At 38.6% G+C, this 14,303-nt stretch overlaps 1 protein-coding gene across 1 annotated transcript; it reads left to right on the top strand.

Moving 5' to 3' along the window:
- Positions 1–9,989: 9,989 nt before the first annotated feature.
- On the top strand, positions 9,990–13,325 carry LOC143546547 (large ribosomal subunit protein uL13w-like). Its single transcript, XM_077038199.1, has 4 exons — positions 9,990–10,318; positions 12,386–12,502; positions 12,618–12,705; positions 13,055–13,325. The coding sequence occupies exons 1-4, from the start codon at positions 10,047–10,049 to the stop codon at positions 13,196–13,198; spliced, it is 621 nt and encodes a 206-aa protein (XP_076894314.1). The 5' UTR covers positions 9,990–10,046; the 3' UTR covers positions 13,199–13,325.
- Positions 13,326–14,303: the final 978 nt, after the last annotated feature.

Below are 14,303 nucleotides of genomic sequence, written 5' to 3'. Positions count from 1 at the left end.
CTAAGGGAAATCCATCCAAGAGGTCAGGCAGATGGGAATGAGGCAGAGGTTGGCGAGAAGCCCCGTATGTACCTGAAGAGCCGGCCGTTCTCGCCGGTACAGGAGGAGGCATAGTGGAGGCCGTCGCGGTGGAAACCAACGGAGGTGAACTCACCGGAGGTGAACTCACAACCGTGGCCGCGGCGGCAGAAGAGCCTGCAGAAGGAACCACCGCCGGCTCAGTGAAGGATTCCGTAAAAATGGCACTCACAGCCGGCGGGGATGAAGTTACGAGTGGAACAGTTGCCTCAACAGGGTGAGCAACTGAACAAACACTCGAAGCAGGCGTAGCCGCCTGGGTCATCGCCTCGGGTAGGTTGACCAAACCTACCGTCATGGGTCCAGACGCACTCCTTCCCGCTCCACTCGGGAATGCGGTTGCATCCACGCCTGCACGAAGACAACATATTTAAATATAATGGCAGAAACATGAAGTTAAAATTAACTTTACACTTACGAGTCCTTTTGAGCTTGAAGGTGCGAACACGCGGGGACGAACCCGATGGAGCCGGCCTCTTCACGCCGGTGACCGTCGTCGTCCGGGGCTGTTCGGAGGTGACAGCCGTCTGAGCCTCCGGAACAGTGGTCTCACCACCAGGGTTCCCCGCCACCTCCTCACTTTCGGTCTCTGAGTTAGACCGATTCACCGGATCGGCAGTGGAGGCAACTGTCGCCTTGCCCTTCCCGCCGGCAGCCTTCTTCTTCCTCGCCAACAAAGGACCATCTGCGGATTCCTCATCAGAAGATGACAGAATTAGAGGAATTCCCGCAGAGGTTTCAGCATTCACAGGGCGAGGGTTAAAAAGTTCTTTACCTGGCCGCCTGGCGCTTAGGATCTCGTGGCCTGGCGGGTAGACCTCCACGAACCGATCCGCCGTTTGCTCTAGGATGGGCAACTCGTTCTCACCTAGAGCACGAGTACCCATCCGAGCGGGACCATCAGCCTCCCGCGGATGCAGGAGCGACTGCAAGTCATTCCCTTCTGAAATAAAAGAAGAAACAGTTAGAAGAAAAACTTAAATCAACAATGAAGACAAAGCATACCGTAAGGGACAGAGTTCAAACCGTATTCTAAGACGATGGGAATCTTGGACGCCTCCTTCCACACCCGGCTCATCCCGAGCATCAGCATCCCGGACTCCGCAAAGCGGTAAACCGGAGACTGGATCCGGGAAACCTTGGAGAACCATTCCGCCTCCTGATAATTCAAGGCGGGAAGGTTCGGGAGCGCGTTCCTGTTTTTAAACGTCATCGCTATCGGGATGACGCGAGCGGAGATATAAAAAAAACTCCCGCTTCCACGACCGAAGACTGCGCTCGGTTGCGCAAATCTTCATACCCTTGATCCGGTTGACCAGGGTGTACCACCCTTGGATGCACCTCCAGGAGTAGAAGGTCATCAGGCGGTCGACATGGGGCTCCACACCAGGCACACCCATTCGAAATGGCGGATCTTTGCGATCGCCATTGGGTGTACCTCCGTCAAGTGTACACCATGCCTCTCCAGAACACGGTACACAAACTTCGTCAATGGGAACCTCATATTCCCATAGACGAAGAATGCGGCGTACACCCCTATCTTGCCCTTGGGGGCATCATACACCGTCTGATGAGGCTCCGGAAACTCAGGCTCGAAAGGTTCGAGCATGAACTTCCGGACGATGTACTGATAGAGATCAGTAGGAAGAGCGCACTGGCACTCACCAGCAGTGCTCTTGTCGTCCTTATCGGACGTCGAAGTCGGGTTCTCGACGAACATCTCAGACTCTTCGGCAGTGGCCTCAAAATCACAGGTACAAGACATGTTTTGGATATAACAGAATGATTTCAGAAGAATGCTCGACGGAATAGTGAGTATTCGCCGGAAATCGTTTACAAGAAGAAGAGAGAAGTGAAAGTGTAGATTACTGTGAACCCTCACCCCCTTTATATACTCATCGCAATAAATGCGATGAATTTAATGCGGAGGAGAGAGAAATGAGCTGGTGCAATGAAACTATGACACGTGGAAAAAGCAACCTGGCAACAGCTGTTGACGAGACGTGTGCCGTAAAATCCGCACCCACGCGCCCGAAAAATCGCGCCCACGCGCCTGAAAAAGCGCCTGAAATGATCATATACTGTCACGTCGTCATAACTTCCTGCACGTCCTGAAACTGTCAGAAGAAACCGTCAGACACTAACGTCCTTCAACAGTCTGGACTGTTCTTATCCTTTCACCAACTCTTCGAATTTCAAAGAAATTCAAAAAGATTCAAATATTCAAAAATATGAGGGAATATATCCCCTTACCTGGGCAACCAAGTAACTATAAGACAGGTGCGGGTACAGTGTCAAGGTAAAACCCTTCACATACTTAGCACCCGCAGAGAATGGACGCCAAGAATACCTTGGAAGTAAACTAACTATAAGACGAGTGCGGGTACAGTGTCAAGGCGAAACCCTTCACATACTTAGCACTCGCAGGGAATTGAAACCAAGAATGATCTTCTGAGCCATGCTCTCGGAAAGAGAAATAACATCCCCGCATAGCGGGATCGTTGACAACTAGATTGTTTGAAGCTCCAAGATGGAATTGGTTGTTTAACATAATTGATCACTATGTTAAAACTACCAAAACCTCATGGAGATTCTACAAGTGAAACTCAACGCTCCTGACTTGCGAGGAGGTTACAAACCTACCCGCATCATACCAAAGATCAAGCAGAAAAGACGGGAATTTCTGCGTGACATTAGGAAAACCGCGGGAAGAATCCCCACGGAAAACCTTAAAACTAGAAACCCTTTTCAAAACCCCTTGCTAAAGTCCAAAAGTTCACCTCACTTATTAATAATTCATGAGAAGAACATTGGACTGGGGGGACTTGAAGAGGTAGGTCCCAGCAGAGCCCAGTTGAACCCGCAAGACTCACCTTGAAGAGGGACGTCTGCGCAAGGACCAACTGCTTCCGCAGGACCCACCATGCTCAGAGATGAAGACCTTACGCGCAGTACGCCAGCTGTTCCCGCAGGGAAAGCCTCCCAATGGTGTACCCCGCCTGTTCCCGCAGCTGCGGATACAAGCCATCAGGGAAGGCTACCCGCACTAATAGCAAGGCTACACGCACAAGGCACTAACTCTTGATACTTCAGTAATGTCACCTGAAGGAATGAGCAAGGCGGGAATACTCCCGCCCAAATGAGCCAGTCCGTATGCTTCTAGAAGATCTTTTGTACTATACCTGCCAAGGTATGGACAAAATAGACAATATCTGACCAAAGCAGCCCATGAACCAATCACAGGGTGACAGCTCACAGACAACAGTACGAGGAGGAGCACCCTCTAGTACTGTTTGTCACTATTAGCCACTGCCTACTCACCAACCCTCACTGTGGGACGTGCGTAGCCTACAGTTGGTGGAACAGTGCATAGCCGGCAGTAAAGGAACAGTATACAGCCGTCCTTGTCACTATCAGCCGCAGCCTATCCACCAACCAGCATGGCTCGTGCGTAGCCCACTGTTGGTAGAACAGGAATACTATTCAGCCGGCTGTACCTTCTTGTAAACCTACCTTCGGCTATAAATACTTCAACACCTTGGAATGGTAAGGACATCATCTGATATCTCATTATCATATCTTCTCTAGCAATCTCTTAATATACACTTATATTCAGAGCAATCTAGTCTGATTCTCACACCGGAGGGTGGTCACAAGGAGGAACCCCCCCTTCTCAGTGACGAGCTTACGGTGTCTGTTTTGCAGGTCACCTGAAGAACAACTTTCTTTGCTGGACCTCATCCTCGTGGGAAACATCTATTTAACCCCCAGATTATCCGTGATCTGCCCGGGGTCAATTAGTGTTTCTTCAGCAAGCTTTGCTGAATGCATATACATAGATGAGTTTAGCAAAAAGTAGAAAAATAAATAGTATAAATAGGGTTATTAGATTTTAATAATCCCAATTTTCATCTATTGTTTGCGATTAATCCGACTCAAAAAATGTTTACAAACATACACAACTTTAAACTTGTTTTCGTTCAACGATCCACACTAACTAAAAGTACAACAAGAAGACACGTTTTTGACACATAAGCAGTCCACGTCATAAAAAAACGAACATAGTTAACTTTTAATCAGTACAGAATTGCCGGGGTAAAATACATTTAGAGTTGAGACAGTTTGTAAACATTTCCCAAGTTGTGATTAATCCTGACTAAAAGGTAAAATTTAGGATTGTTGAAATCCGATAACCTTTTTAAATAAGTGGAAACTGATTTGGATTTTTGTTTCCAAGCATTAGGGAATGATCAAGATGTTTTTAGCTTAATTAGGAAAGTAAATAAAAGACGACAAATTTATAAAACTGTGGAAGTATGTCTTAAACCCTTCACTTTTTCACGTACTTCTAAAGTTACTAGCATAAGTACCCGCGTGTTACGGTGCGGTCGTATTAAGGTGTTGGCAATGATGTATTTGTTGGTATATCCGTGGGAGCAGTTGGATGGTTGAACCAGAGTCAAGAACCGGATATATATATATATATATATATAATTTAGTATACAAATAAATACTAATGAACCGTTAAATTAAATAATACCATAAACTTTGTTTAGAGTAAAACTAACGGAAGTATTATCTTGACTTCCTTGATCATGAACTAACTTGATAACATTATTTACCATTGTTGGACGTTTGGACTTATTACCCAGATATTTTAGTTATATGTATTAATAGTCAATTAACTATAACTTAACAAAATGATTAAACCACATTTAATATTTTGGGTCAATATTTTTCAACCCAAATGATGAACCCAAGAAAACGGTTTTCAAAAACTTAAAACCAAGCGAAAACCTGCATTTTCACCATTCTCTCTTCTTTATGTTGAGTAAGTATGGTATAAGACGGTTTATTTCCATTATAAATTTGATTGTTACTTGGTATGATAACAACAATTTTTCTATCCATACCCATAAATTATATATTAAGTATAATGTAGAGTAAGTTATATTAATTACTTTGCACTGTTAAAATTTATATTAATATTACACATTCTAGTTTAAAATGACACTTATAGTTTGAGAAGCTTTTTAATGAGTTAAATGCGATAAAGAAAAACTCTCTACTATTTCCATTATTGTCCAACATAACATATTGAATTATCTAAACTCATATAAATAAAATTTTTTTAACTAAACCTTAGTAATTATTGAGCAACAAAACGACAAACATTGCATGAGGCAATTGGATCAAACTCAAAGAAACAATTATTTACATAATCTAGTGCGCCTCATGTGACATGTAGTTGTAGAGATTATTTCCAGCCGTCGTGTGAAAGGCATCATACACCTGATGAGCTTATGCTAATTCAAGTCGCATTTGGTCCACCAATTATGTTCCAAATATAAATACCCTAAACTTCAATCTATTTATTGTCTCTTATTTATTTATATAGTAGTTACTCATAAATTAAAAGATTTAATGTGTGCAAAAATAAGGAAAATTCAAATCCATGAAACACATTAACACACATATAAAATGACCGATTATTACTCGAACCAAGTTGACAACTTTTTAAAATGACCTGTTTTGACCTGAACCCAATCGATACTTTTTTTTAAATGACCCATTTTGAGCCAAACCAAATCGTTACGATTTCAAAAAGACATATTAAGATCCGAACCAAATCGATACCTGTTTTATATTGATTCGTTTTGAGCTAACTAAATTGATACGCTTTGGAAATGACACCTTTTTAACATAATTAAAATTGATACCCTTTTAAAATGACATGTCTTAATGGAATTGAATTAATACACTTTTAAACTGCCTTGTTATGACCCCAACCAAATATACCTTTTTAAAATGGCCGCGGTACATGGCGGGGATACTGATTGTTTTGTGTACCTGTAATTGTAAATTGCGGCCGTATATCTCCAAATACTAATTCAACGGGTTGTTAAAATTTGTTATGGGCTGTTAGTAGCACTTCGAATTGTCATAGTATGGCATTATTACACTTGTTTAATGCATACATAAAACATAACTTTAATCACCATCCGAATAGAAATGGTAGAATCGAATGGAACAATGAGTATGAACATGTCAAATTAAAATCATGTTCTCCCTATAAATTCCATTTTTGCCTTCCACACATTTGCATTAGATGTTGTATTATGCGCATTAAAACACGTAAAAATGTTACACAAAAAAGTTCTTAACTAAAATACCCAAACCAAATGCTTTATAATATACGCCTACGTATTTGAAATGGGAATAGAAATTCCCATGTATTTGTGATAAATGAAGTTAATGTATTTGTAACAGTATGTGATTATAGTCATATGATGATGATATTTAAAGCATTACATCAAATGACAAACTAACATCCCATAAAGAAACACTCACAATATAATACAGAGGTTAGCAGTGGCCACTACTATATACTAACCCTAAAAATAGTCACTAAGAATAAGGGTTAAAGAACTTTGAAGATGTAATTTCATTGTTGAACAAAGCTGAAGAAGAAAACCACTGTCAATAATTAAATAATAAAATGGCAGTGCTTCTCTTGAATATAAACTTCCACTAAACTATTAAACCTCTAATTGAAAGTTATACATGAGATATGTACATACATAAAAGAACCCATTCTTATATCACCGATGAAGCTCTTCCTATGAATTGGGATTCCTATAAAATTGTGCTTTGAATGTTGGAGGTGAAGCTATCAAAGGTAGTACCTTGTGATGATCAAAATTCTACAAAGAACAATGTTGCATCAACGGACCTTCCCATGAAACTAAAATTGTGAACTTCCAAATGAACTTTCAAAAGGCACTTGTTTCTAGTTCTGTTAAAGCAACACATAAATAAAACCTGATTTTATTTTCCCACATATCAATCATAAATCAAGGACACATATACCAAACAAGAAATCAGAAGATCGAATGAACGAGCTGCATGCCCGATATAGATACAGATGTAGATGATAAAACCCCACCCACCGCCTTCAATCACGAAAATCGATAATTGGGAGTCAACAACGCACCAACGTAGTATATAGAGGTTGAATTGAGAACGTCAATTGAATAGCAATTGATGATGAAACAATTAATAACAATTCAATGGCAATTAAATGGATTGATGATCAAACTGATGGGAATGCGGACGGAAGTTCGCTAATATAATATAATATAGATGTATTTATTTATAATGTAGTTAAAAGACTTTTGCATGCCCGAAGGATATAAGAGTAATCACACTAAACGTGAGACTTCATGAACTTGTATGATAGGCTTGAAGAACAAAATACTGAAATGGCAAATTACTTTTAATTGCCTAATTGTGAAATGTCGTTTATGTCCTCATCCTTTAATTGTGAAATTACACTCCTCCTTAATAATATAGATATAAATACTTGAAGTACTAGATTATGTAGGGACCAAAATTGGTAACGTAAAGAAACCAGGTAGAAAAGCAAGTAAAGAGAAGATAATTATGGGACTGAAACAACATGGTGAGGTGTCTAACTTAAAAATGTGGCTACCAAATAAGCTATTTGTGAAGAACATTATAGCCATAATCATGGGTATGATGAGTTTGATGTTAAGAATGCGGGTGAAGAACAAAGTGATCAGAAATGTTGGTCAACATGTGTTTGATATTATGAATGTGGTTGAAGGCAATCAGAATGTTGTTAATGCTCAAGGTCATCAACAAATTAAGTGCTAGTGAAAGGTATAGAGAAAGAGAATGATTTAGTTTAAATGCATGAGTTTTATTATATTGATTTGATCAAGTGTTTCATTTTGATAGTGAAAAAAATGGTTAAGACAATGAAGATTGTAAAGATAGTGACTACTTTGTAGATATTATCTATAGATAATGAGGTATAGATTGTTAAGGTTGAGTGAGGGATTAGCGTACTTATATTGATAAAAGGATTTCATTAGTATATGTTGGTGAAAATGAAAATGATTGGAGACGATATATTTGACAGTGCAACATATGACTCAATGCTTATGCAACTAGAAAAAAAGAGTAAAAAATTAGGGAAATAGAGAAAGGAACGCATATGTGGCTGGTGCTTGTTTCTTTGAAGGACAAATGTGCAATGGATATAATAGGTAATTAGAACTTGAGGTGCTTTAATGTAATATAGACATAGTTAGGAATTAGACTTAAGTTGTAAGTTAGTTGATCGGTTGTATATGTTCGTTAACCAACTAATGAAGAGCTACCAAATTGTGAAACCCTCTCTTACGGAAATAGAAATGTAATCAAGGATTGGATTATGAAGCATGCGATGAGGCTATGGTAGATATAGTATTTAGAAAAACGACAAACTATTAAACTAAGAGCGAGGGTGGTTCGTAAGTATGTGTAGTGGAGGGGCTACAAATTGGGGCGTTTTGTGTCATGTGACACCCAGTCAGCAATGGTATGTAATTGTTTTTGGGGTGTAATGGTGTTGTACCATAATATATATATATATATATATATATATATATATATATATATATATATATATCACACACCCCTAATATAATAATATATACACACACAACACACACAAGGCCGGCGACAAATTCCTTGCGCCCCACCCATTTTCGCCCCAAAAGTCTTCCAGGGGGCGGTGTGCTCGTCCTTTATCGCCCAATTTCGCCGGAAATTCCCGCCCATCACGGGTGGCCTAAGAGAAGTATACCAACTTTTACTTGTGGACCTTGTTAATGTGACACTCAAGTGAATACATGTGTATTGGTCAAAATTGCCTAATACGATCATATAGCCCATATCAACCCTATACAAACAATTGGTGTATTTGTCCTATATGCACCACATCACAATATATTTGTATTGCCACATCTCTTTTTTTGATTGACACTAGTCATAAACCTTTCAGACAATTCTTATATTTCAAAATTATATATAAACACACTTCAAAATAGTTCTTGATCACAAACTATTACCAAATTCAACCGATTAAGTTTGTGAATGTTAAAAGAGTCTCGAGATAAATCAAAGTAAAACTTATAAGCTTGTTTTTTGATAGATCAATGTTATTTTCTATTATTTACTTTTTGTTAAGCTAAAGTAGACATTGTCTAGGGGAAGAAAACCTAGTTCCGGATTGTAAATCGATTAAGACCCGGCCCAACAACACACCAAAACCAATTCGACACCAAGCTGGCGGTTCATATACCAAACTCGGGGACGCAAAGCGGTTTAAGATTTGACCATAATTGAAAAATAAGTTTCAACCCAACCCTAATCAGTTCCTATAGGTTCGATTATTTTCTTTCTAAAACCGGCTTGAACTTTGACCCTTTGTTGTCTAACCGGTCTGGTCTCATTCTTAAAGAAATTTACTATCTATAACACGTTTGTCTAACATTACTAGTTTGTTTACATATATATTTTATTTGCAACTTCAAACTTGTTTCTTATTAAAAATTTTAAAGTGAAAAAGAAATAAGTAATGCTCGGAAATCGTTCGATATTCGATTGGAAAATGCTTGGTTTGATCGCTCGATTTTTAAATGTGTGGTTCGGTTTGTAAATGAGCAAATCAACGAGCAAGTTCTTGCCCGGTTCGGCTCGGCTCGTGAACAACCCTATACCTCTAAGCTATAAACAACAACAAAATACGACTACAATGAGTATTTTTAGGAATCGGAATCTGAACCGGGTATAGTCAAAAGTAAAAACTGGGTCGTTCCAGGTATAGCCGAGTATTTCATCGAGTTTTCCGGGTTTTTTTGGGTTTCGGATAGGTTCGGGTCAGGTTTTAACTGTGTATTTCCGGTTCTTGGTCAGTTCCGGTAGGGGTCCAGAACCGAGTATTTTATACAGAGAACTAAATAACCTGTCAATAATTCATTTGAATCTCCATTAACCGGCCCATAAACTTTATAAACGGGGTCAACCCAGGCCCAGTAACACAAACCACCTGAATACAAAACCCTAACTTTCAACACAACACCAACATCCGCAGCAACTGAGGCTTAGGGAGCTTAACAATGGTGTCAGGATCAGGTATCTGCGCGAAGGAGGTGGTGGTGGACGCCCGCCATCACATGCTCGGTCGATTATCGTCCATTCTGGCCAAAGAACTACTCAATGGCCAGAGAGTTACCGTCGTCCGGTGCGAAGAGATCTGTCTTTCCGGTGGTCTTGTTCGTCAGAAAATGAAGTACCTTCGGTTTCTCCGCAAGCGTATGAATACGAAACCGTCTCATGGTCCTATTCATTTCCGTGCTCCCTCCAAGATCCTTTGGCGTACCATCAGAGGGTAAATTATTATTACTGTTATTATTATTATTTGTTTGTATAATTAGAAGTATATGTTTGATTTAATTTAAACATTTCGTTTATTAAACTAATTGCATACACTATACTCTGCAAACTTGTGATTAAAGTGATTTTTAGCAGCTCACTGTATACCTGAGTTAGCTTATGTAGTTGCATCTATTAGTATATTTTAGCTCTAATGTTTGCGGCTGTTTAAGATTTAAGGTTATAGATTATTTGGGGTGCATACTGGCTGATAGAGGTGCACAAACCGGTTTTTTTAAAAAAACCGGTTCGGTTATTAACCGGACCGGTTTTTTTTGGCCCGGAAAAAAACCGGTTCGGTTAATAACCGGTTTTTGTCTGTCAAAACCCTAACCGGTCTAACCGGTTAGGACCGGTTTAGAAACCGGTTAGAACCGGTTAATAAACCGGTTTTTTTTATTAACCGGTTTTTAGGTTAACCGGTTTTTTTTTTTTTTTTTTTTTTTAATAACCATTATTTTTTTCACAGTATAAACAAACCGGTAACTACAAGGCAAACCGGTAACTACAAGGCAAACCGGTAACTACCGAAGCCATTCTTTGCTTTCGTTGTTAGGGTTCTTTGCTTGGAAGATGAGTATGAGTGTGTGTTGGTGAATGTGTTTTCAACAAACCAAAGATTAAAAACACATAACTTTCATTTATAGTTTTTACATTAAAAATACAAACATTAAATCGTTATCGCATATTCGTAACTCAAAAATACAAACATTAAAGAATGCTTAGACACGATTACATGGACAACTTGCTGTTTCTTACTCATTATTTGCCTCCATGTTTGCTGTTTCTTTAACTAATTTTCTTCGCTACCCGATCCCGAGCTATTTCTTAGGTAATCGTCGTACGCGGCTTCTTCATCGGTCATTGGTTGAGTGTGTCCTTCATTGACCTCGTCTTCATACAAGCCCGCTTCATACTCCATTTCCCCCTCGAGTGAGCGTTGATGTTGTGCCCTATCTAAAGAGTCCAAGTAATCCTTGTAGCAAATCGACATCTCTATAGCTGGTGGAGTGAGTCGAGTCCTCCTAATCGATATAACCCTGCCAGAAACAGAAAAAGCAGACTTCGAAGCTACCGTGTCAAAGAAACCGGTTAACCGTGTCAAAGAAACCGGTTAATCGATATAACCCTGTCAAAGAAACCGGTTAACCGGTTTTTCCACAACGGTCAAAAACCGGTTTTTTTATAAACCGGTTAACCGGTTTTTCCATAACCGGTTATTAAAAAAAACCGGTTTTTTCATTAACCGGTTCGTTAACCGGTTTTGGATCTAAAACTTGTAACCGAAATACGAACCGGCGGTTTGTAAACCGGTCAAACCGGTTTTTAAAAAACCGGTTTTCGTAAAAACCGGTTTCCGGTTTAAACCGGCAAACCGGTTCCCCAACCGGTTTTTTTGACCATCTCTACTGGCTGAGCCTTTTGCTAGCTACTTAAGTTTGAATCGTAAAAAGTTTGAAATTTTGAGCTCGGACCGAGCTTAATTATAGTTCAATTAGTTGTCAAGCTCGCGCTTTGTATGGGAAGCTTGTTTAGTTTTGATCCATTTAAGGTATTTTAAAAATTTTAAAAAGAAATTAAAAATGCATATAAGTTAAATAATTATTAATAAACAAGCTGAGCTCGTGGTGAGCCGGAGCTTGAAAAAACAAATCTCCAGCCAAGCTTTAGCTCTTGTAAGTCAAAATGAGACAAGCTTGAGACTACTTGAACTCGAACTTGGGTTTGTTTTGCCTTGTTCACACCCCTAGTAATGTTGCTATGTTGTGATCATAATGCATTTGGATTAATTAAAGTGGATTTTCTTTTGTTGACGTGGATCAGTGGATGCCAATGGTTTTAATTAAATTTGTTTGATTTATTGTAGTAAAATTATAAAATTTTTGTCATATAAGTTTTCATTTTGTCATTGTTACATGTAGATTTGTTAGTTAGTTAATTAACAATAATTATTTTTATGAACATTTTTTTATCTAGAATTGTTCTGTATAGATTTTGAGTTGTTTGTTCGTATTTTGTCTAGAATGATTCCACACAAGACCAAGCGTGGAGCTGCTGCGCTTGCAAGGTTGAAGGTTTATGAAGGAGTTCCAACTCCTTACAACAGGAAGAAGAGAATGGTCATCCCCGATGCTCTCAAGTTAGTGCTTTTTTTAAACTGTCTATTATTAGTTCTTTGTTGGATTTTACAATTGTGTTGATTTGGATACTGTATTTAGCTTGTGATCATATTTGTTTTTGTTATTAAAATGCAGGGTTTTGAGGCTTACTGCTGGACACAAGTACTGCTTGTTGGGTCGATTATCATCTGAGGTTGGATGGAATCACTATGAAACCATCAAGGTGTGTTACATTCCTTTTTTTCCAAAATTATGAACTTATTGTTTTGAATCTGCATGATCTATGAAATAAGTTAGTTTTGATTTTGTTAGTTCTCTTGCTCTTTTCATAGATATAGTCTAGAACACACAGCAAGCATTTAAGTTTTGCTTTTCTATTTATTATTTTTTTAAAAAGTTTTTAGAATTACCTTGTAAATTTGTTTAACCCCATTAGAACGTTATTTTTATTTTAAAAAGGTCATTGTTGGCGAATTTTATTATTTTTATTAATTTGTGCTGATTGACAGTCAAGTTTATATTTATATTTGGAAGTTGATTAGTTGTTTTATGTTACTGACTGATCATAACAGGAACTTGAGAAGAAGAGGAAAGAGAAGGCTCAAGTTGTGTATGAGAGAAAGAAGCAGCTCAACAAACTGCGCGCAAAGGCAGAGAAGGCCGCAGAAGAGAAACTCGGCTCGCAACTTGAGATCCTTGCACCTGTTACCTACTAAAGGTTTTAACTTTAGTATCATGCTAGAATTTGTGTTTGATGATGTTGGTTTTTCATATTTTTATTTGCAGTATGAGGATTCATTGTTTCGGATATATTGTTATTGAATCGAATGTTTTTTGTTCTAATTCTTGATAAAAACGCACTGCCACAAGTTTGGTTAATTAGTAAGTTTGGGGTAAGTTTGCTAACAAGTTTAGTTAACATACATTTATTTGAACACATTTATGTAAGCGGATCTTATAAAATGTGACGGCATTTATTCCAACGATGATCGAGCTTTTCTAACATGTTTCAAGACATGCTTTAAAGTTAGCCAAAAATAACATTAGACCTGTATTATGTGCCAAAACTGAATGCTTTACATACTTCCTTTTGCTTCTGCATAAAACTTCGTTGTTGGAATCCCGATGTGATTTTACACGTCTTTCTAAGGCAAATTTTTAATAGATAATCCAGAAAAATGAAAAACCAATTTCTTTAGTCCGAGAAAATTCGTTCGGTAAAGTGTTTGGGAACCACATGTTTGTCCGACAAAAGCTTACCGGACGAACCAATCTCTTTAGTATGTTTACTGCCCTATGCAGGGCCAAGGGTCGTTGGTTATACAGATGGCACACCGTCTAATTCTATTTGTAAATGACAATTGGGATATTTTACAGCATCATGTGTTGAAGCTTTAAACTCCCTGGAAGCTTGCTGAACAAGATCACGACTTGAACGAGATCTAACTCTGCGTTTATATACTTTTTTTGGGCAGTTCTAGAACAACAAAATCGCCTGATTCTTTCAACAATCTGCACTGTTTGGTCCACATACCTAAGGAGCCCCTAATCTACTACCACCACTTTCAACAAACAGAATCTTAATGAGGTAAATCAGTAATTGAAAATCATAATAAACACACAATAAAGATGGAAAATAAAAACCGTGATATTATTAGACCCAAACTTGTTACAAACTGATCAGGATGCATAATCTAAAACATTGAAACTATCAATTACAAATTATACAAGTTGATAATCAATCAATCAATCAATCATATCCAGTGAAGTCCCACCAATAGCATAACTATAAGTAGGGTCTGGGGAGGGTGGGATGTAGGC

The sequence above is a fragment of the Bidens hawaiensis genome, unplaced genomic scaffold, assembly GCF_021521415.1.
Source record: "Bidens hawaiensis isolate Kalapana, Puna unplaced genomic scaffold, B.hawaiensis_p1.1 tig00014401_1, whole genome shotgun sequence".
In the NCBI taxonomy this organism is placed as follows: Eukaryota; Viridiplantae; Streptophyta; class Magnoliopsida; order Asterales; family Asteraceae; genus Bidens; species Bidens hawaiensis.
Note: the sequence above shows the minus strand (reverse complement) of the source record. Positions and strands in the feature narration are given on the sequence as shown.

Bases quoted from the DNA above. Each gene is read 5' to 3' on its own strand.
- LOC143546547 (XM_077038199.1), top strand. From the start codon at position 10,047: ATGGTGTCAGGATCAGGTATCTGCGCGAAGGAGGTGGTGGTGGACGCC. The intron at 10,319-12,385 runs GTAAATTATTAT...TATTTTGTCTAG, and splicing joins CTTTGGCGTACCATCAGAGG to AATGATTCCACACAAGACCA. The intron at 12,706-13,054 runs GTGTGTTACATT...TGATCATAACAG, and splicing joins ATCACTATGAAACCATCAAG to GAACTTGAGAAGAAGAGGAA.